At 60.3% G+C, this 22,008-nt stretch overlaps 4 protein-coding genes and 1 long non-coding RNA gene across 8 annotated transcripts in view; 2 read left to right on the forward strand and 3 right to left on the reverse strand.

Annotated features, from left to right (window-relative positions):
• Positions 1–1,286: 1,286 nt before the first annotated feature.
• LOC101797331 (uncharacterized) lies at positions 1,287–2,803 on the reverse strand. Its single transcript, XM_021270123.4, has 3 exons — positions 2,662–2,803; positions 2,395–2,521; positions 1,287–2,287 (listed from the first exon to the last, which is right to left on the reverse strand). The coding sequence occupies exons 1-3, from the start codon at positions 2,708–2,710 to the stop codon at positions 1,360–1,362; spliced, it is 1,104 nt and encodes a 367-aa protein (XP_021125798.3). The 5' UTR covers positions 2,711–2,803; the 3' UTR covers positions 1,287–1,359.
• Positions 2,804–3,502: 699 nt separating this feature from the next.
• APOC3 (apolipoprotein C3) lies at positions 3,503–4,364 on the forward strand. The gene is made up of 4 exons (XM_027444320.3): positions 3,503–3,639; positions 3,761–3,820; positions 3,926–4,052; positions 4,144–4,364. The coding sequence occupies exons 2-4, from the start codon at positions 3,763–3,765 to the stop codon at positions 4,238–4,240; spliced, it is 282 nt and encodes a 93-aa protein (XP_027300121.1). The 5' UTR covers positions 3,503–3,639; positions 3,761–3,762; the 3' UTR covers positions 4,241–4,364.
• A 570-nt stretch (positions 4,365–4,934) lies between these two features.
• APOA1 (apolipoprotein A1) lies at positions 4,935–6,638 on the reverse strand. The gene is made up of 4 exons (XM_027444321.3): positions 6,534–6,638; positions 6,231–6,286; positions 5,847–6,000; positions 4,935–5,759 (listed from the first exon to the last, which is right to left on the reverse strand). The coding sequence occupies exons 2-4, from the start codon at positions 6,271–6,273 to the stop codon at positions 5,162–5,164; spliced, it is 795 nt and encodes a 264-aa protein (XP_027300122.1). The 5' UTR covers positions 6,274–6,286; positions 6,534–6,638; the 3' UTR covers positions 4,935–5,161.
• A 1,658-nt stretch (positions 6,639–8,296) lies between these two features.
• Positions 8,297–22,008, reverse strand: part of SIK3 (SIK family kinase 3) — a 68,262-nt gene continuing 54,550 nt past the window's right edge. For all 4 annotated transcript variants that reach the window (XM_038167509.2, XM_038167510.2, XM_038167508.2 and 1 more), the window contains 10 exons: positions 19,381–19,531; positions 18,477–18,602; positions 18,093–18,178; positions 17,279–17,388; positions 16,408–16,765; positions 15,189–16,072; positions 11,713–11,876; positions 10,919–11,051; positions 10,660–10,827; positions 8,297–10,269 (listed from right to left, as the gene is read on the reverse strand). In XM_038167509.2, the coding sequence (XP_038023437.1) occupies positions 10,670–10,827; positions 10,919–11,051; positions 11,713–11,876; positions 15,189–16,072; positions 16,408–16,765; positions 17,279–17,388; positions 18,093–18,178; positions 18,477–18,602; positions 19,381–19,531 (2,170 nt within the window). In that variant the 3' untranslated portion in view covers positions 8,297–10,269; positions 10,660–10,669. The remainder of the gene's footprint in view (positions 10,270–10,659; positions 10,828–10,918; positions 11,052–11,712; positions 11,877–15,188; positions 16,073–16,407; positions 16,766–17,278; positions 17,389–18,092; positions 18,179–18,476; positions 18,603–19,380; positions 19,532–22,008) is intronic.
• LOC139999443 (uncharacterized) lies at positions 12,433–17,327 on the forward strand. The gene is made up of 2 exons (XR_011804961.1): positions 12,433–12,571; positions 14,501–17,327. It is a non-coding gene; the product is annotated as an uncharacterized lncRNA (long non-coding RNA).

Raw genomic sequence — 22,008 nt, forward strand, 5'->3', positions numbered from 1 at the left:
TCTTTTTTTCCCTTTTTTTTTCTTTTTTTTTTCCTTTTTTTTTTTCTTTTTTTTTTTTTCAGCAGCGTCCAGGGCCTTAAATGAAGGCACAGCCGCTGGGCTCGGCTCCCTCCTGGCCCCGCAAAGCAGCCTGGAGGAGGAGGAGGAGGAAGAGGAAGGCAGTGGAGGAGGATCAAGAAGGCAGTGGAGGAAGAGGAGGAGGAGGAGGAGAAGGAAGGCAGTGGAGGAAAGCAGGGAAGGAGGAAGGCAGTGGAGGAGCAGGAGGAAGGGAGAGGAGGAGGAGAAGGATGAGGATGAGGATGAGGAGGAGGAAGGCAGCGGTTAGCAGAGCAGCCCACAGGCCAGCTGCTCACAGCAGGACGTTGGAACTGGCTGAAGTTCACCCAAACGCAGGTCCCCCCGGCGGTGCTGCCTGTGGGAGCTGCTGGTGGCTCACTGGGCCATGGGACGCCCCTCTGGGCTCACTGGGATGGGGGAATGGGAGAAGGGCACTGGCTGCAGCCACCCCTGGGGACCACGACACCCCAGCCCTGGCAGGATTCACCCATTTTTTGTCCAAATTTTCCCCCCGTGAAAAACACCTCCCTGTCCTCAGCCTGGGTCTTGTCCCCGTGGAGAGAGGCTGCGCCCAGAGGGGCAGGAGAGCCCCACTGCCAGCCAGGCAGGGGCTGCTGTGTGCAGCTCCCCCCGGCCGCTCCCCCGAGCTGCTGACTCCGGGCTTTGGGTGTTTGCTCTGGAGCAACCCAGCAAACAGGGGCAGGAGCAGACCTGCTGCAAGAGGCACCTCCAGGGCTGCCCCGCACCCATCGGCGTCTCCGTGCAAAGTCCGGCACACGGGGTGAGGCCCCGGGGGACTCCTCTGGTGCCCACATCCCCCCTACAACAAGAGGTCGCCCCCAGCACCCCGGGGTGCTCTGCTGGTGGAGCTGGGGGTGCTGGTGAGACCCCGCCGTGAGCCCCAGGGTGCCCTGGTCCTGCTGCAGCGGGGATGCTCGGCATCACACCTCCCTGTCCAAAGCCCCGGAGGAGCCCAGGTGCCACTGAGCCACCGTGGCACTGCACTGCGGTGACACCCCAGGCTCAGCCCCCGCGTGGGGGCAGCCAGCCCCGTGTGGTGTGCTCACCTGGCTAAAAGGTTCCTGGCCCCCACACAGCGCCCACAGCCTGCCCTGGCTCCCTCCCAGCCACACCTCTGTCCCCAGGCCCAAACCCAGAGGGGAGGCCGAGCAGCACCCGGGGGTTTCGGGACAGCAGGGAGCAGGGGAAGGACGGACACAGACATCGAGTGCATCACAAAGCGCCAGTTTATTTCCGCCCCGCGGAGAAGCCCCGAATGCTACTGGGGGAGTGAGGGGGGGCTCACTCCTCTGCCTGCTCTGTGGTGCTGAGGAAGGTGGCCACCTTCTCCCGCACCTCCTTCTCCAGCAGGTCCAGGTGGTCCTCCACGCCCGCCGTGCCCGACTCCAGCTTCTGCCGCATCTCCTCCAGCCGCTGCACCAGCTGCTGCCCGAAGGCCTCTCCGACGGGGGCCGCCTGCCTCTGGAAAGCCTCCACCGTCTGCCCCACGCGCTCCTCCAGCTGCTGGGCCAGCGGGGCCAAGCGCTGCTGCAGCCCCTCGGCATCGCTCTGCAGCGCCTGCTGCAGCTCCAGCGCCAGGGGGCTGAGCTGGGAGCGCAGCTCCTCCAGGTTGGTAGCCAGGCGTGTGCGCAGCTCCTCGGCCGCCTTCTCCATCTGCAGCGAGAGGCTCTCCAGCTGCCGGTTGAGGCCGTCCTGCACCTCCTGGGCATAAGGGCTCAGCCCCTTGCGCAGCCCCTCCACGCTCTGCGCCACCTGCCCCTTCAGGTCATCGGCCAGCGGCGTCAGCTGCCCCCGCAGGTTCTCCACGCTGCTGTCGATCTGCTCCTGCAGCCGCTGTGCGTAGGGGCTGAGGGAGGCCTGGATGCTGCCCGCGTTGTCCTGCAGCCGCTCCCGCAGCTCGGCGGCGTAGGGCTCCAGCGCCCGCCGCAGCTCCCCGGTGCCGCGGTCCACCTGCGAGCGCAGCTCCTCGGCGTAGGGGCTCAGCTTGGCCTGCAGCTCGCGGATGTTGGTGCCGATCTGCTGGTGCACCTCGTCGGCGTAGGGCGCCAGCTTGGCCTGCAGCTCAGCCAGCTCCTTGCGGATCTGCTCCTTCAGCCGCTGCGAGTCCTGTGCCAGCCGCGCCTGCAGCTCCGTGGCGAAGGGCACCAGGCGCCGCTGCAGCTCCTCGGTGTACGAGTTCATGCTCTTCAGGTTGCCCTGCAGCAGGGTGCTGCGGAGAGCGGGTGGTCAGTGCCCAGCACCCAGCACCCAGCACCCAGCACCCAGCGCCCTCCCCTGCCCCGCAGCCCCCAGTGCCGCAGCAGCCCCTGCACTCACTTGATCTGCTTGGTGATCTCGGCTTGCTGCAGCTGGTCCACGGTCTCCTTGGCATTGCTGCCCAGCTCACTGAAGTACTTCCAGAGCACGGTGGCCACCTGGTCCGCGCTGACATCAGCCTGCGTCCCTGCAGGGACACGGACACGGGGTCAGCGCTGGCACTGCCACGCTCAGAGACCCCCCCGGCCATCATGCCAGGTCCCCTCCCCAAGGCAGAGCCCCGTGCTCAGCCCCACAACCCCCCCCACGGCCCCTGCTATGCCTCACCCGCGATGGCGAGGAGCGCCAAGAAGAGGGCGGCCACCTTGGGAGACATCCTGAGCGGTGCAGGAGAGGCTCCCCTGTGCTGCTGCTTCCTGCAGGACCTGCCGAGCCGGGCAGTGCCGGCGGCTATTTATGCTCCCCGAGCAGCCTCGCCGCTTCCACGCAGGCCTGAGCCACGGATCCCAGGCTTGGACTTTAGCAAGGTCGCAACGTGGAAGGGCCTGACGTGTGCTGATAGCACCCGCGGCTCTGCCAGCCCTCTGGTTGGGTGCCAAAGGCCAGCGCTGCCAGGGCGTGTGGGCAAACCCAGCGAGGGGCTGGGGGCAGCACGGGGACCCGGGGCTGAGACCCTTCTGGGATGGGGAGGCTGGGGGAGAGGGGACAGCACGCCGGAGTGGAGACTGGTGGGGATGTGCAGTGCTGGGGCGCAGCACAGGGGTGGCAGGGGCAGGGAGCAGCCGGGCAGCGGTGATGCTCGGATCAAGAGAGCCACAGCCAAGGCCCTGCGATGCTCCCAGCCTCAGCACCTCGGGGTGCCCGGGGTTGGGGACACAGCCTGGGCACTGCCAGCAGCCCCCCGGGGTCAGGGCCCCCTGAGCAGAGGCAGCCCTGCGTTGTCCCAGGCCGGGAGTGGGTGCCACTGGATGTCACCCTTGTGCTGTGCGAGCCCATGGCAGCCCCGGGCCTGTCCCCACGGCCACCCTCAGCCCGGCGTGGCTGCGCACACACGTGTGTGCCCACACACATGCACAGCCCCCAGCCAGCCCCTGCAGCCTTGGCCCCCGCTGCTGGGGGATTTCTCAACTCCAAACGGGGGGGAGAAAAACCCATCCAGAGCAAACCTGGGAACGCGCCCCCTCCCCGCAGCCACTCCGCCGCTGACCTTTGCGCAAGCACCCTCGGAGGCGGCTGTTGGGGAGGGTATAAAGTGGGAGGCTGGGGCTGCCCCCACGGAGCAGAGCCCCGGCACAGCGCGCCCAGGTGAGTGGGGAAGCCCCCGGAAAGCATCAGGCCTGGGATGGGCACCAGGCACTGGGCAAAAGGGGTTGGGGATGGGGCCCCTGCCCACCACCCCACACCATGTGCTCTGCTCTCTCCCCAGCCATGAAGGTCTCAGTCCTGCTCCTGCTCATCTGCGTGGCCGTCCTGGCAGTGGGAGCACGTAAGGGCGATGGGAGGGTGATGGGAGGAAGGGGTTGGAGGGAGCTCGGGGGGCGCGGGGCGCAGGGGTGCGCACGCAGCGCTCCCACCGGGCTTGTGCTCGCAGGGGCTGACACGCCCGATGACACGGACACGGTGGTGAGGAAAGTGCAGGAGTACGTCAAGCAAGCCACCGACGTGGTCAAGTCGGTCTTCACCACGGTGCAGGAGTCAGAGGCAGCTCAGCAAGCCAGGTGCCCCCGCGCCCCAAAACCAGCCGGGCACCCTGCCCCCTGCCCACCGGCACGCGCCCGGTGCCGTGCTCTGACTGCGGTTCCCTTGCAGGAAATGGCTGTCGGACAACGCCGACGTGGTGAAGCAGCAGCTGGCCCGGCTGAAGGAGCAGCTCTCGGAGTTCTGGAAGCTGACGCCGGGCGCGTAGCCCTGCCGCGGGCTGGCGGGGGGCGGCCGGGTGCGGGTCCCACCTGGCCACCGGCCCCGGCTCCCCCACGGAGCGACGTGTGCCCTCCGTGGCGGTTCTTGTAATAAAGTGGAGCTGAAGCGAGGTGGATGGCTGTGCCGGGGGTCACTGGGGGCACGGGGTGGCGAGGAGGAGCGCGCAGCGTGGGCGAGGGAGGGCACGGGCTGGGGGTGTGCACCTCTGCCGTGGGCGAGCACCGCGCTGCACCAACACACACACACTGGGGTGCTGAGGGGATGCAGGGGCTGCAAGCTGGGAGGGTTCAGCCAACACCAGAGCAGCCCCCACCGTGCCTGCCCACCCTGGCAGATGCTTCTTGATGCATTCGGTGTGACAGAGCCCGTGCTGGCCCAGCTCAGAGCCCTCGGAGCAGGGAGAGCCGCGGGGCTGCGGCAGGCACAGAGCTGGGGCTGTGCCCTGGGCAGAGCTGGGAGCAGCACCTGAAGGGCTCGGAGGTCTGCGGTGGCAGCAGGGAGAGCCCTGGGCACCCACCCTGCCACCTCCCTTCCCTGCTTCCCCAGGACCCCCCAGACCTCAGACCCTCTCCCTGTGCCAGAGGGATGCGGCTGAGCCCAGTGCCACTCGCTGCACCCACGCGTCCCCCCCACAGGCTGCCCCCCTCCAGCATCCACTGCAAAGACTGAGTGAGCTCCAATAACTTAAGTCGTGTTTATTTGATAAAAGAGAGGCGAAGCTGAGACAGACTCCGGTTCGGGGAGGGAAGGGGGTGTGCGAGGAGTTGGTCCCCAGGGGGGGCTCCCCAGGGCTGGCCTGGCCCGGGGCCCCCGGAGCCGGTCCCCTCGGCCACCCCGGGTGCCGGGCGGAGAGGGGGCACTGCGGGAGCAGGACGGGGGGACGGGGTCAGTCCCTGGCCACGCCAGCTCAGGCCACGGTCTTCTGGAGTTCATCCAGGAGGGAGATGAAGCGGGTCTTGAGGTTCTCGGCGTAGGGGGTGAGGCGCTCCTTGAAGTCCTGCACCAGGGGGGTCATCTTCTCGCGCAAGTTGCTGAGCTGCTCCACCACCTTGGCCTGGTACTCGGCGGCCTGGGGGATGCCCTTCTCCCGGATCTCCTCCAGCTTCTGGCTCAGCTTCTGCCTCAGCTCGTCGCTGTAGGGCGCCAGGTTCTTGCGCAGCTCCTCCACGTGCCCGCGCAGGCGGTCCCGCGCCTCCTCGGCCACCGGGGTCAGCTTCTGCTGCATCAGCTCCACCTTCTGCTTGGTGAGCTCCTTCAGCTCCTGGGCCACGGGTGCCAGGCGCTGGCGGTACTGCTCCAGCTCCTCCGTCCACTTGGCGGAGAACTGGTCCAGGAAGGGCCGGATCTTCTCCTTCACCTCCTCCAGGTCCTTGGTCAGCTCGGCGCGCAGGCTCTCGGTGTCCTTCAGCCACATCTCCCGCACCTCCTTGTAGTAGGGGGCCATGTCCTCCCGCAGCTTGGCGGCGGCAGCGCCCAGCGTGTCCAGGTTGTCGGCCAGCTTCAGGCTGGGGAGAGCACGGCGAGGTCAGGCACGGCGCCGGGCACGGGGACACGGCCACCAGGACCCCCCCACCGTCCCCCTCCCCACTTACTCGAGCTGTTTGCCCACGGCAGAGGCCTCGAACTGGGCGATGGCATCCTTGCCGCTGGCCTTCACGGTCTCCAGGTAGACGTCCACCAGGTCCCTGAGGCGGTCCAGGGGTGCCTGGGGCTCATCGTGCTGCCAGAAGTAGCGGGCCTGGGTGCCTGCAGGGACGCACGGCGTGCTCAGGACGGGCGGCCAGGAGACCCGGGCAGACCCAGCCCCGCTGCTGTGCCCGGGACCTGCTGAGCCCTCACCGCCCCGGCGGTGTTCCCGGGGGCTCGTGGCTGAGTTTTGGCTCGGAGCTGGCCAGCCGGGTGCTCCCCGCAGCGCTTGCAGCAGGCTCGGCTGCCCCATCCCCGTCCCCGTCCCCGCTGCCCCCCTTTGGACCTACCCGTCAGGAAGAGCAGGGCGAGGGTCACCACCACGACTCTCATCTTCGGGCAGAACCTGGGGGCAGAGCAAGGCGGCTGGGTGAGGGGAGCCCTCGGCAGAGCCAGCCCAGCACCCGAGCCCCCCGACCCAGCAGCAGACACCCCGAGGGTGCCCCCGCTGGGTGTGGGACGGTCCCTGTGTGGCCCCCTCCTGCTGTGGGGCAGGACGCCGGCCCCATTCCCCGGCCGGGGGTCCTGGAGGAACCCCGGAGCCGGGGGCAGCCTGGGCGAGCATCCCGTGCCGGGGCAGCGCGGGCTCTTACCGGCGCTCTCCTGGCTCCGCTCTGCTGCTGCTCGTCCCGTGTGAGCCCGCTGCTTCCCCGCGGCTGCTATTTATGCAGGAGGGGCTGCTCCCGCCGGAGATAAGCCAGCGCTGCAGCCCAAGAAATCACTCCCCGGCGCGGGCGATGTGGCGCGTGGAGTTCAAGGATCGTGCGCACAGCCCGGGCGCGGGCCAGCACGCCAAGGAGCGCCGGCTTGGCAGGGCCCCGAGCAAACAGGAGCTCCCCGCGGGACGCAACTCGCTGGCCAAGGAGCCTGTTTACGCTCCGGGTGACCCAGATTCCTGCCCGCTGCTCCGGCCCCACCAGGGCCCCTCGGCAGCCCCCAGGGATTGGCCGTGAGCCCGGGGACGAGGTTTATACCCGCAGGGATCTGGCCTGCTGAACCCCAACCCCTCGCCCTGCTTCCTCCGCTGTTGTGGGCCCCTGCCCCTTCCCTCCCCGAGCCCCCCGCTGCTCACATCCCCCCGGTTCCCGGCATGGCCCCGTGCAGAGGACCTGGAGCCGTGCCCAGGGGCTGCTGCGTCCCTGTGCCAGCATCACCCGGGCAAAGTGAGGCAAAGGCTGAGCCCCGAGCAAGCAGCCAGCGTGGGCACAGCACCCCGGCACAGCCACCCCAAAATTCCTCCTTGGTGCCCAGCTGCTCAGCAGCCAGAGCGACGGCTCCAAGGGAAGGAGCCCGGTGGGGCCTGGGCACAGAGCAGGGCACAGCCTCAGACATTGCTGCGGAGGAGCACCGGGCACCAGGAGGGGCTGCTCGATGCCACGGGGGAGCTGCCCACGGGGGAGCGATGCTCCCTGCTCTGGGGCAGCCCCAAGCCCAGCCCAGTGGTCGGGCACCGCATCCCTGTCCCTGTCCCTGTCCCCATCCCCTGTGGCACCCTGCTCCCTGCTCCCCTCCGCTGCCCACAGCTTCCCCTTGCCCCAGGGGAAGCCTGGTTTGGGAAGGAGGCTCCTGGCACCGTCTTTGACCCCCAGGGGGATGCAGCGGGGTGCAGCACACGCAGGGGGCCAGCACCGCATCCTGCTGGAGCGCTCCCACCCTTTAGGGTCTGGAGGCAGCCTGGGGATCAGGATGGGCACCTCGAGGCACAACTGGGGCACAAGGAAAGCAGCAGTGATGGCAGCACCACGACAAGCTGCTGGCCAGGAGCTGGCGAAGCTGAGGTGAACGGCACCCGAGGGAGGGAAGCGCTGCAGAGGGGGCCTGGCTGCCCGTGGGCGCTGGGGAAGCGCAGCCGGGGGGCTCTGGGCTCGGGGTGGGTTGGTGCTGCCGGCTCCAGCTCTGCTCCTGGAGCCCCCTCCCCGGGCAGGGCCCCGCAGCGAAGCCCCCGTGGCCGTCAGCGCGCAGGAATCATCCGCAGGATGAGTCAGCCGGGGCGCAGCGCCGCTCGGCGCCTTCGCAGGAGGCCCTATCGCTGCAGTGGGGGCAGGGAGATAAGCCAAGGATTTCAGGAAAACAGCTCCAACACAGGCTGCGGCTGCGCCTCCGCCATGCCCCGGCACCCCTGCGGCCCCCGAGGTCCCCGCCAGGAGGGTGCAGGCGAGGCTGGGAGCGAGGCAGCCCCGAAATCCCAGGGGCACTGCACGGGGCCACGTGCGCCCCACGCCTGCCCCGAGCGTGGCCGCAGGAGGGGACAGCGGTGCCACCCCGCCAGCCTTCGCCCCCGGCGCCCCCAGAGCCCCCGGCCGTCCCCCGCCTCCACCCCCCGGCGTTGAGCAACAAGGCAAACAAGAGAGCGGGGGAAGATCATCATCATGGTTTTATTTGTCATGATCCCACTGTCCAACTAATCGACTAGTTGCAAGTGACCCACAAAAAAAATGGACTGAAGGTTTACCGAAACTTGGGTTTTGTTTTTTGTTTTTTTGTAGTTTTTTTTTTTTTAGTCCAACATAAATGAGGAAGAAAAATACTTCTGACATTTCCAAAAAACAGAAATAATAGCAAAGTATATTAATATACATTCAACATATACTGCGCGTATTGATTACTACAATACAAAGCAATGATAAAAAAAAAAAGTGTGATACTGCGAAATGGCACGGTTAAGCGAGTCCCTGCTTTTTTTTTGGATGCTTACTGTAGGGTGGCTGTCAACTCTCCCAGAAATACAGTGTCATGTAAACAAAAGGAAAACAAACCAAAGGTACAGAGCGAAAGGCTTTCAGTGTTTCCTGGCATCTTCCCGCTGAAGCCCGGCGAGCCCTGCCTGGCTCCCTGCGCCCCCGGCCCGCTCAGGGCCCCCTTCACCAGCGGGGGAAATAAATGCAGCAGGGCAGCCACGGCCCCGAGCAGCTCGAGGGTGCCAGCAGCAACGCTGGCCGGGGAGATGCTGCTTGGCAGCAGCCGAGATTTTTCCTCCTTTCTGGTTTTCTGGGCCGCAGCTCCGTTTACAGCATTATTTTCCTGGGGACAGGGTGGGGAGGGGGTGGGAAGAGGCATGGGTTGCAATAGCGAATTAACCTCTGCCACGCTGGTTTCACACTTCCTTCTGTGCAAATTCAGGAGGGCTGGGTCGATTTTTCCTTTTTTTTTTTTTTCTTTAAAAAAAAAAAAGATTCCCAAAGTGTCAATAAGAGGAATTTCAGCTGTAGCTCGTGAAGTCCCGAAGGCAATGATGACACCAGGCGCTCCCCGAGCCCCGGCTGCTGCGGGTTTGCTTCCTCTCAGTCAAGGAAAGGATGGAAAGGACAAAGAAGAGACCTACGCATGTCTGAACTGTATAAAGGAGAATACCACTTTCGCCACTGGCACGAGAGAGAAAACCAGTCACAATTACAAAGTCATTAAAAGAAATAAAATACTTTGAACAAAAGGTGCAAGTCACAATTCATATAGAACAGAATCTAGTTAAAAATTTCTCTCAAACAGAAATTCCTTTTGCCTTTTATTAATAACAATAATAATAAAACAACATTTACCAAAAAACAATTCCTACATGATCAGGAGGAAAAGCTAAGAAAACAAAGAAAAAAAAATCTGTCTTCCCTACATTAAGCCAGGAGGAAAAAAAAACAAACAGAACAACAACAAAAAAGTTGTATGCGGATTTGAAAAGAAAAGGTTAAAAAGGGGGAGGGTGGGGGAAGAAGCGATCCTTTCAGCACGATGACAAAATGAAGTAAGAACAAAAGCAGACGAAGATGAGACGAGAAGCGTATTGCACCAGGGGTAGGTGCGGGGCCCCCTCCTTCTGCCCCCGCTCCCAGGCTGGGGGCCCGCCGGGTCCCTCCCCAGTGCAAAGGATTCGGGAGGGAAGGGCAGCTCGGCCTCCTGGGGACGGCTCCGGGGCTGCGATGGCTCGGCACAGCGCTGAGCTCAGCTTCCATCCCCGCCTGCTCCTGCCCCACACACCGGGGGGCACCGGGAGGCACCGGGGGGCAGCGGTCCCTCTGCTCCTGGACCCGAGCAGCCCCGCGGCCCTGCCCGGGCAGTAAAAGCCCTCCAAAACCAGACTCAGTGCTCAGGCTCCGTGAATCCTCCGCTGACGTGTAGGACTCGGGTTCTCCGGTTATTTCGGTGATAGCTGGAGTTACAGGCAAACATGGCAAAAAATTAAAGAAACCAAAGGAACAACACACTGGATGAACTGATTATGAGGAAAGGGGCCATGGTATTCCAGTTAGTCAGAAATACTACGGCAATTTGGCGCAATGCTGCTAGATACTGTTGGTTTAAAATGGACCTTTTTCATTTCAAAGCTGTACAGAAAACCTGCAACAGAGAGAAAAAGCAGAGAGGCGTTAGGGGATAGCACAGGATGGCAATCCTGCTCCCACAGCCCCTCGCCACGTCCACAGTCCAGCCCCACAGGCCATGCCGTGCCCAGACCGGAGCCACTGCCAGGAAAACGTGGCACAAACGTGTGACAGCAAGGGCCTGGAGGAGGGCAGGAGGGCACCTTCCCTGACAGGCAGCGGGGACAGCAGACAGCCACGGAGCGCAGAAGCTCAGCGTTGTCCCTTCTCCAGCCTTGCACCAACAGCGGGGCAAAGGCACGGGGAAGGAGACACACGTGGCAGCCTGGCCAGCACGACTTTGGGGCTGCCACACAGGCGAGCCTGGGCGTGCAGCTGGAGGGAAAAGGAGGACGCGGATACTCACTCCCTCCTCGTTACACCCCTGCCTGCTCCATCCCGAAGGGCACCTCGGGGTGCTTGTAACTCAGTAGGACGTCCGTAATACATGTCGACGGGTAACAGGAGGTGTTTAGATGCTGGTTGCCATCACCTAGGTTGGGATGCTCTTGACCTTCCAAACCCTCTCCGCATTCTGTAAGACCAAAGAGCAACATCAGGGCTTGCACTACGGAGTTACAGGCTCCGCAGGAAGCCCACCCAGATCGCTGCCCCCACGGCCTTACCCTCGCTCTCCCTGTCCCGCAGCTGCTGGCTGGCCATGAGCGACGACTGGCTGAGGACGGCATCAGACATCCGAGCAGAGCTGAGCGCTTTTCCTGCCATTAAGCTCATTCCAGGCAAGTTGTCTAACTGCACCTGCGGAGACACCAGTGCAAGGGTCAAAGGGGGAGCAGATCAGCCACCTGCTGCGCCCCTGGCTATCCCCAACGGGCTGCCCAGGGAGCTCCTGCAAGCCTTCAGTGATGGCTTCTGGGAAGAAGGAAAAGCAGACATCAGGAACAGCAGAGGTGTGGCTGATGCCACCTCAACACCTGGGAGCGGACGGGGTGATCGGGCTGAGCTCCTGCATGTGAGTAATGAGGGAAGAGCCCTTCTGCCTCATAGCAGGAGGAAACCGTGGCAAGGAACACGCCAAGATGTGAGTATGACTGTTCTCAGAGATTCAAAACATGGGAAGCAGAGCAGCTGCTCTTTGTTCCTGGTCAAGGTCTGGGCTGTAACAGCCAGGTCATGTAGCAGCTCTGCAGAACTGAAAGCTGGGCTTGGGGCTTCTGTAATCCTCTGCAGCCAGAGCCAAGCCTGGGGCAGCCCAAATGGCTTCACCAGGAACAGCTTGGAGGAAAAAGAAGGGGTGCCATAGCTAGAACAGCCAGCTCTGGGCAAATCACACGAGCACAGCAGTACTTCCCATGCTGGTCTCTGCTAAAACGTTTTCAGTAGTAGCACACAGATGTGCTGACTGAGGCCTCTCTGCGCTGCCTCTAGCCCTGCTGGGCGCTGGCCTCTTCAGACTTACGTAGGCGTCGTCGCTGTTCTGGATGGTGTGATGTCTCTGCAGGGTCCTGGGCCGCGGGTGCTCGCCGGCCGCGGGTCGCGCCGGGTAGCCCAGCCCGTTGTGGTCAGGCACCTGCATGGCTTGGCCGGGGGAGCTCCTGTCCATGCAGTTCCCTACGATAGACTCTTGAAAACCAGACAAGACAGAAAAAGGAGAGGTTACTGCAAGGAACTGGCAGCTCCTGGTGACACGTGATGCTGTGAGGCCGCGGGTCTGTGCCCTGACGGCACGAACAAACATTGCTGCAGCCAGGTGGAAGGGATCGCTGGCTGCTCTCACACACATGGGGCAGCATCTCCCCGAGATGGCAGGCAGGCAGGCAGCCTCTCCCTCCGCCGCACAGCATGCCCCAGCTGCCTCCCCCTTGGACCCGAGCACATCCTGCACCCTGCTCCGAGCACTGCTCGTATTACACAAGAGAAGAGGGAGAAGGGTCTCCAACACAGGATGTTCTAGCAGGGCCCCTTGGCAATTGTATGCAACAGATCTGGCTGGAAGAGTTGCCAGGATACTGGCTTTTATCAGATGACTTCTCCCTGCCCTCCTACAATCTGGCTGTAGGAGTACAAGAGTGCTCTGCCTGGCAAAGTCCATCTGCACCGCAAGCTCTTATGACCGAGGGTAAAGGCTACATTCCTATCAAGCAAAACCTATCGTCATCAAGTACATGATGTTTTGAATAAAGTCCTGAGGTATGGAGGAGCCTATCGTTGGCTCTGATGCATGTAAACAGCTCTCTCTTGGTGAGGAGCCCTGCGAACACAAACATGCGGACGTGGCCGCGAGCACTGGGGAGCTGCCCTGAAGTGACACCCCGCAGGTAGGTTCCCAGAGAGTCACCGGGTTTTATGGGCCTTGCTCAGCAGGAAGCAATCCCTGCATGACAATTCCTGGCTGGGAGATGCGAGAAGTGCTCTCTCCGCAGAGACTCGTCCCTAAAATTACCAAAATCCCAACCAGACTTGGTCACAGCCATACTCTGCCACCTGGGCTCTCCACGCTGCTCCCAGGCACTCGGCCACGCCAGCTCGCCCTCTCCAGCATCCTTCCCTTCCCTTCCCTTCCCTGCACGCAGACACTCGGGGCTGCCAGCACCACGTCCGGCAGCCAGGGTGGGACGCAGCTGGCCTCCTCTCCTTCTTTGCACAACCAGGGGGTTAAGCCTGGTTAATGCTCAGCCTTCCCGGAAAACACAAGAAGGAAAACATGAGGTAACACCGAGCTGGCAGAGCCGTGCCACCCACGCACCGCTCGGGCCGCTCTTCCAACTGTGGGAATGGCCGCGCGGGCAGGCAGGCGCCAGCAGCCCGCTGCTGCTCCTGCATAAACCACACTGGGCCCGGCTGCGAGCCCTGGGGGGGGACAGGGGAAGGCCCCTCGGCCAGGCTCTGTGCCCAAACGGGGCCCCGACCCACGACAGCCCCACACTGGCGGTCCCCAGCGCAGCGGCACCTCTGGGGACACGGCCGCTCAGGCAGCAGAGGTGGGGAGCCCTAAATTTGGGCTCCTTTTCTCACCCCGCTGCCGTTCCAGCAGCCTGAGCCCGCAGCCAGAAAGCCTTTTCTCCTCGCCCCCCCGGGCCAGGCGGGCTTTGTGTCCCCGCAGCATGTGACGCTGGCACCGCACGGGGCCACCGCTGCCAGCTGGGGGGAAGGCAGGGTTCCCACGGCAGGAGGCTCAACAGGCCTGGCAGAGCTGCTCAGCCGCGGTCGGGTCACATCCTGGGTGCAGATTTGGTTGAAGCTGCCCTCAGGATGTGACCAGGCATGATCCCAGCCACCACCTACAGCCGATGCGGGGGGCGAGCATCTCCCATCCGTCAGCACCCGTGCGCGGCACTCGGTAACCCCCGGGCTGCAGCACACACCAGTGGGTGACACCATTATGGGTGCTTACGGGGAGATTTATAGGATTTCGGTGTAGGTAAGTGTGCCCAGGCCGCTCGGATGCCCACTCCGTTGGGAGCCGAAGCAGCACAGGCCGGATTCCAAGTGGGTTATGGGAGCCCGGAGGACGGTGCTCCGCGCAGCTGCGTCTCCGAGCATGGTTTACTACACGAGCCCTCCAAACAGCCCCTGTCAGAAGTGCTTACACAACACTATTTGTAAACATTTACTTGCTTTTACTCATTTACAAAGTCTTGTAGTCTAAAGTCCTTTTCCCTTGTGTAACCCGTTTTAGCACCATCAGTACCGGGGCAGAGATTTAGCCCTGACTTCCCCAGCCCCTCTCGTTTCACACGTTGCAGTCCCACGACATTATGATGTAAACTCAAGATTGGGTCCAAAACACACTGCCGAGCTTCCAACCTCCGCTTAACCTGGGGCGATTCTTCCCTTCTGTGCTTCAAGCACCGCAGGGAAAGCGAGGTCTGAGAGAAAACACCCCGGGAACACAATGTGGGAAGGCTTCAGAAGAGCCGTGCGCCCCCCCAGGCTGAGGGCTTGGCATGCCCACGCTGCCCTCGGCGCCGCTCTGTTCCAACCCAGTACTTTCCCAACAAACCCATGCTGTGTCCCCAAACAAAACGCTGCCTCCTGTGCCCAGGACACAGCTCCTCTGCAATAGGGCTCCCTGTGCCAAGGGCAAGCTGATGGCTTCAGACCAGCACAACTCAGTCCTGCAGTGAATGCCGATGCACCCCGCTCGGCCTGGAAAGCCTCCCTTCAAAGCCCTTTGAGCTAAGGGGCAGGATTTTGTTTTTCCTACATAAAAGGCCTGCGATTGCAGCCCAGGTTTTCTCTTACAGCACATCGCTGCCAATGCAGCCACCAAGGAGCAAGGGCACAGCTGCTTCCAACTAGGAGGAAAGGTCTCCACGCACAAACAGCAAGTTTAAGCTCCCTTTCCTCGGCACCATCCCCTCGAGCTGCAGCCTTGCTGCTTCCTGACGGCCCGGAGCAGTCGGTGCAAGGCACATCTAGCAGCAAGCCGTTCATCACAGCTCTTGGGGAGCTTGTTTATGGAAGCTTGAGCAGTGCCTGGGCTCAGGGGTCTGCTCAGAAGGACTGCACCCCACTGCAGCTCCAGCTGTATCAGTAACCAGAAGGAACTTAACCTCTGGGCACTTGTTTACGCAGGGTGGGGAACATCACCAGGAACACAGCAGTCAGCAGATCACAGCATCTCTTCGGAGACCTCTCTCTTTGGTATCCTGAGACCTGGCCTTTATCTGCCTGCCAAAGTAGGTCAAATTCCAACGAGAAGAATCTGGTTGAGTTCCCTTCTTATTTAACACTGTTTATTAGAGAGACTATGCCTGCAATCTACCGATGGCCACAGAAGCCAGAAAGAATCTAGGTAATTCTGTGCTATGCAAAATATGTCACGAAAGCCTTGCTGCACTGGGTAGGGATGGTGTTCTCTGGCAGAAACACCAGCAATACGTGGCCAACACGGAAAAGCATTTCATCCACACGAGCAGCACTCAGCCTTACCTCTGCTGGGCACCTTATTCCTACTGAATCCAGCAGCGGGCTGATGTCTGTATTGATGTGTCCCCAGCTCCTGCGCGTGATTAGCAGTTCCTAGCAAAGATTCTGGGTCCCCGTGCCCTCCTGCATTTACAAGCAGAGGGGTCTCGTGGCAACCTTTGGTCAATGTGTTTGAATTCTTACTGTCTGGAAAGCTGTCCCTGGCGCCCTCGCACGCGCAGTCCTCCTCCATGCTCTCGGAGTGGAACAGGGCTGGCTGGTGTACGTATCCGTGTGGTGGCACGGACGCAGGGACCTGCTGGATACATTCTTGCGCCCTGATTTTTAAGAGGTGCTGGGGGCTGTTCTGCGCGTGGTACGTGTCAGCACTCTGGTAAGGCAAAGACAAGGACTGACGCTCCGACAGGCTCTGTCCCATGCTGGTGCCCATGTTGCCAGCATCCCCTTGACTCATGTGCCTGAACAACTCTTGAAATTCTTGCTGCTGCTGCTGCTGCTGCTGCTGCTGCCGCCGCTTGATGAGCTGTGCAAATTCTGCCTGGGGCAGCCGCATGTCCGTGTGCCCCGTGAGTGAGTGCCGGGGAGAAAGCAGTCCCTGGAGGATGTGCGGTACCTGCTGGTGTCGGCTGTAGTCGGGAGGTGTCGGGGACAACAGTGCTTGCTGTAGTGCCGATGCGGTGTAGTGCTGCTGTTGCTGATGTGCATTTTGAGGGAAATTGGGATACTGGTCGAGCTGCGGGACTTTCAGAGCTTGCTGAGCCGGAGGAAACCCAACTCCTCCCGATGGGCTGTAGTTACTGGGGGAAACACGAGGCTGCTCCGGGAACAGGTGGGGGTGTAAGTGCACCTGGTCGTAGTTGGCAGGGGAATACCTGTTCACGTTCAGACTGCAAGGAAGACAACAGAACAAGTGACTGTACTGCGGCAGCCCCGGCTGAACGAGGCACACGGGGCTGTTTTCTGTGGTCCTGCCACACACAGGGCCCCCTTGATCTGCTGCGCCCACGTGCTGCTCCCTGAGCCCCCACCCTGAAAAAGGAGCTGCTGCTGGTGGCAGGGAGCCAGCCTCATCCCCAGAACAAGCGCAGCACAGCCCGGGGCTGCTGCAGAACCCCCATCTCCACGTGATGCACGGCAGCTCTGCCTGGCACCCATCCCCACCGCAGCTCCCCCAGCTCGGGGAGCGGTGCAGGGTGCGCAGGGTGCCCGGTGGTGGCCTCACCTGTGCGACTCGGCGCTGTCAGCACTGAGCTGCTTGGAGAGCTGCCTGTGGCCGTAGGTGAGGGAGGCCATCAGGTTGGCACGGTGCTGCATCTGCATCTGGTTGGCGCTGGGGCTGATGGCCATGCCCCGTGCGTGGGAGGACATGCCCTGGCCGGCCACCGAGGCGCCTTGCAGGAGGTTGTTGCTGACCATGTCACCGGGCTCCTGCACTTGGATGGTGACCTGCTGAGGCTGCGACTGCTGCTGCAGGCCCAGGCACGTCAGCCCCATGGTTGGGGGGGGGGAACAGTTACCAGACTGCGGGAAGATTGTGTTGTGGGACGGCATCCCTTGGAACTGGGACTGGGAGGCTGCACCTGCGAGGAACAAAGACTCAGCACCTGCAGCGAGGCTCGGGAGAGAGGAGCTGCTGCTCTCTGGGGCGTGCTGAGAGCCCCAGCATGTCTGCAGGTGGCGAGGGGAGAGCTGCTCCTCGCTCCTGTATCGCTGCACCAGGGGGCAAAAGTCAGGGCTAGAGGCCCTCGCACAGAAAGGGAAACAAAGCGGAGCTGACAGCGATTTGCATAAAGCCAGGAATATCAGCCCTGCCTCCCCACCCCCAGGAGCGATAAGTAAGGATCTCATGACAAGAAACGTATCAACACATTCCAGCTGGCAGATCCTTGCGAGCTCTCGATAACACCAGCCCTTGCTGCCAGATGGAGAATCTTTTACATCATCAGCAAACCGCAAGGGCTGGAGCGCAGAGGGCCCGCAGCCCCCAGCACCCACACGCGCTGTTTTCCCCGGCGCCGCGCGAGGACCATACGCTTCTGCCAAGTGGCCCGCCCCGAGGCGTGCAGATGGCTCAGGAAACTGTCGGTGCTTACCGTGGGGCTGGAGCACGCTGCTGCTCACAGGAGGTGGGCTACTGTTTGGTTGCCTGAAGAGATGGTTATTAGGGTGGTTCGGGGGCGGGCTGGATGGCTGAATCCGTAACCTACGCAGGGAAACAAGTGCCTTTTCAGCATGCCTGCTCCTCATTAAGATGCCTTTTCAACTGGGAGAACTCACGCCAAATGCTACATCTCTGTTGTTTTAAATAAACACCATAAAGCCCGTGTTCGGGATCCCGAGCTCTCTGCAGCCTGCCTTCTATTTTGAAAGCCACCTAACTTGCCTAAGTCACAGAGGTAGCGAGCATAACCCAGTGGCTAGAACAAAAACCCCAGGGACAAGGACACTGCAAGCTCTCTTCCTGAGTCACTGTGGCCCGTGAGAAAGCTTTCCTCTCTCCTTCCCCAGAATCCTGCCTGCCTCATCCACGAGCCGGGTGATGCAGACAAGGACTGTTACCTAACTGATAGCCTGAGAGGACTGAGAAGCGCAGAAGCAGCTCCAAGTAGAAAGCACGATAGAAATTGGCTCACTGAAGGGAATGTTTTCAAGCTGGTCAAAAGGCAGAGCTGTCAATCATTTGTTCAAAGCAGATCTGTGCCTTTGAATCACATTGCTCTACTTCCAGAGGTCCTTCCGACAGAATCCAGCAAGAAGGACCTAGCACATTCACCTGGGAACTGGCTCTGCCATGCTAATTTTACACGCTTCCAGCCTGGTCCTGGCCTCTAAGTGTGCTAGCTCACCCCTGGGCATGAGGTAGAGTAAATCCTATCCCCTGGAGCTTTACCAAAGCCATTTCTTTACCTCTGAAGCTGGTGAGTGAGCAGAGCCGGCTGGTTTTCACATTGAGCTTGCAAGGGTGGAGACGGCTGAGGTGGCCGGATACAGTCCTGAACCAGGCACCAGAAAATGAGAAGTGTTTGTGATCAATAACGGAGCAAGCAATACATTTAGGAAACGTAGACTGGTGGGACACCATCCATGTTCTCCAAACACTCCATCCCTGACTGCAGCTTTGGCTACTACAGCAGCTGAGTAAACATCGCTGCTGAACTCCTTCAGGCTTGCTTCTTACTCCAGCAAGCTGAGCCACCTACCCTCAATCCCACAGGGACCCGCTCCGTATTTATCTGTAGCCATGCAGGAAGCCCAGCTAGGACACCAAAGGGCTGCTCCAGGCTCTAGTACCTGAATCTGCTGATGAAGAATCTGATGGTGCTGCTCCTGCTGGTACAACATGTGCTGCTGCTGCGTCTTCTCCAGTGTCCTCTCATCCATGTGCCCCCCATACATCTTCTGAAGCTGCTCACACTCCTGCAACAAATGCAACAGAGCCTCCAAGTGACTTTTTGTGCATGGCAACAAGGCAGCATGTTGTCTACCTATCTGAAAAATCCAGTAAAAACCTGATCCGTTTGACAGAATCAGGTGTGTAATAACATGGCTAGCTCAAGCCTCAGATAACAGAGAAACTGCACACGAGATCAAACCAGCACCCTCAAAAATGCAAGCACATTCCCTCAAAAATGCAAGCATAAAGCTTTTATAATGATAACTTAAAGGTGAAAAGAGCATCTCATATTTCTACTGTGTTGCAAGGTGAAAGTCCTGTCCCAGTGCCAAATCCCACTGAAGCCATTTATAAGACATACCCGGGCTGCAGAGGGAATACAATACAACGTACTCCAAGCTCAAGCAGTAGGAACTGCCCTTTGCCCAGACGTCCTGGAACAGCCCCAAAACTTTGCTGCCATAGGAAACGTGGGAGAGCAGCAGACACAATCTGGCAGTGCTGACGGGACCCCAAGGGCTGGCAGAACAGCCCACGTATGGGCACAGCACCTGCATTGCTTCCCCCCAGAAAGAATGGGGTGGAAGCCCCCAAGGCTCACAGGTTGCAGCTGACAGCACGTTTAGAGGACATTCGGCAGGGCTGCTGCAGACATTCAGGAGGAGAAAGCTCCTCAGCTGGAAGGCTGCTGCATGTCCACAGCCACCAGCTGTAAAGACTTCACCTTGAGCTTCCTGAAGCCTGAGACAACAAGAAACCCTCGGAGATGCTCTTTGGAGCCCCTCCACGCCCCTCTTTTACCTGCTGAAGCTGTTTGATGCTGCTGTTATTGCCCATCTTCTCCAGGTGGGCTTTGAAAGCCTGGATGCTGGCAGCACCATCAGAGAAGCGCCGAACCGGGGAGAAGCGTTCAGTGGGGAGGTGCAGAGTATTGGAGTCCTTGTAAATAGAACTGAACACATGGGGAAGTGGGTTAGTGATGCCAGATTTAAAAAAAACAAGCTCCGGTAGAGACATTTAATTTACACCAGCCACGCCAAGTTCTACCTGCCCACTCATCCAGAATAAATCATGTTTTAGATTAAGAAATAATGTGCTATCACCACTGTGAACGGAAAACGGGATCACCGAGTATCCTCAGAGCCTGGGCAGGTAAATGTGTCTGAAGGGTTGGACATGGTTCAACCACCAGCCAGATCGGAGCTGGGCAGCAACTCGTCTACCCAAATGCATCCATCCCTCAGAGAGATAAAGTTTAGAGAAGCTATTCAGCATCCTAAACACGTAAATTCACCTCTTCAGTAGTCACTTCTGGAGCTTCCCAGCTCATGAGGCCCCTGACTACCTCTCAGGGACTGCTGATGCTTGTGGACAACAGAAGAGGCCCGTGGAGAAGGGTTTCTCCTGCTCCCAGCCTGACATGTCCCACAGCCACCGAGGAGGACGGGGGCTGGCATCCACGCTCGGAGGTGCACTGGGTTCAGAAAGAGGGCAAGACCATAAGGCTCTGCACAGCGGGTGAAGTCTTCCTAAGGCATCAGCCCGGCTGTCCCTTCACTCGCAGTCTCCTGGTTGCTTGGCCCTGTGCAGTCAGCACGGGCACCTTGAAGGGCAGGCACAGCCAGCATCAAGGCAGCGGTGCCAAGAAACGACACGTGCCTTCTCTTCGCCGTGAGATTTCTTCTTCGCCATAAGAGGGAGCCAGAATAGGATTTTTTTCGGGAGCTCATTTCTTCCACAGCTGGGGCTCCCCCTTATCAGAGCCGAGCACTAAGCTCCTGCCCTGCTATCAAGGTGAAACTCGTGTTATCATTAACAAGGCTAACTTCCCACACGTGTAAAAACGTGCCCTCTGACAAACAGAGGCGAGTTCCTCTGCCTGCCCTAATGGTTCCTGTGAAATTCAACCTACAAAACTCATCCGTGGTCAGAGGTACGGGCTCTGACTGAAGCCCGTGGGTGAGGCCAGGGAGACGTGGCCCTTGCAGCACTCACACGTCCTGGCCCTAGACCCTACTGCTGCGATCCAGGGGGGTGCGACCGCAGCTGGGGCAGTGTTGTAGCTGCTGTGAGTGAGTCCTGGCTCTGGGCTGAAGCCTGTTCCAAGAGGAAGGAGGATTTCTCCTGGAGAGGCTTCCCTCGTCAGAAGGTGACCGATGCTGGAGCACCGCCAGCACGCTGGGCTCAGCTCCTGTCACTTGGCCTGGCTGAGCAGGACGTGCTTCGCTTCCCATAGATGACACACGACTTTGTTCCAAGGACAGAGCTGTGCCACCGCCTATTGATGCTATCCCATCCATTATCCTAATCCATTTGATCTTTTGTTGTAGCAGGGGAAAGCAGAAGCTACAGATAAAAGTGACACCGGGGTTCCCAAACACGCACGGCCGAGGCAGATCAATGCTGCCCACTGTACTTCAATTCTGCTTCCAGATCCCAAGTCGTCATGACCAAAACTGGTGCTGTGTATAAAGAAGATGGCTTAAAATATGTTAAGTGCTAAAATAAGCCCCAGCAGCTGTTCAATAGCCAAGGTCTATTTCTGTGAGGACAGGACTGCTAATGGTTTCTGGGCTGGGTGTCTCAGCCACGGCTGGGGGAGTCGCTCTGGGCCGTGGTCGGATGAAGTTTCCGTGTTTCTCAGGCGAAACGGGAGGCAGGCCTAGGGCACGTTACGACACCGAGGGTGGAATGAACAGATGCCACCCTGTTCGTGATGCAACCAGCCTCAGGCCTCCGAAGCCAGGAGGCAGAGGTGATACCAACGTATTGACTGGGTAAGCGCGTTTCAGCAGTTTGTTAAAGCAAAACAAAAACCAGTTCCTGCAACGCGTGAGTGACCCAGCTTACCTTCACGGTTTGAAGCAATCCTTAAAGTAGGACACAGCATATTCTGCTTGTTTTGCAAGCTGCACTTCTCTTCCTATCAAGCTTTTCTGTGACCCTAGAAACCTTTCCCCCCACCCCCCGCTTTTTCCATCCCCCAAGCAGCTCTGGGGGAGTAACTCCAGTGCACCGAGGTGCTTATCTGGGTTGTCTGGAGTTCCAGCGTGGCACTGACACTGCCTCAGTCTGCTCAGAGTTCACCTGTCCCTGCTGATTACATCAGTGCTCAGCTCAGCAGGTATCTGGCTACAATAAAAAGCGCTTTGTCAAGCTTCCAGTGTGAGCTGGCTGAAGGATTTAGCGTGAGCACAAATCCAGCCTGGTAGGCAACTTGCTTTTTCGACAGGGAGACTAACGGGCAGCAAACGGCAGCTGGCACCGAGAGCTTCAGAGTGCGTGTTTTAAGCTCCCTCTGTGGCATTAGTGTCTCCGGTTTGCTGCTGTGCCAAGTACTCTGTGTCAAATTAACACCTCTCCACCAGGAACGACCCACCCAAACATTTTGAGTGCGTTAGGATACAATCTGCAGCAGCTCCCTCCTTT

Source organism: Anas platyrhynchos, chromosome 25, assembly GCF_047663525.1.
Source record: "Anas platyrhynchos isolate ZD024472 breed Pekin duck chromosome 25, IASCAAS_PekinDuck_T2T, whole genome shotgun sequence".
NCBI classification, from domain to species: domain Eukaryota; kingdom Metazoa; phylum Chordata; class Aves; order Anseriformes; family Anatidae; genus Anas; species Anas platyrhynchos.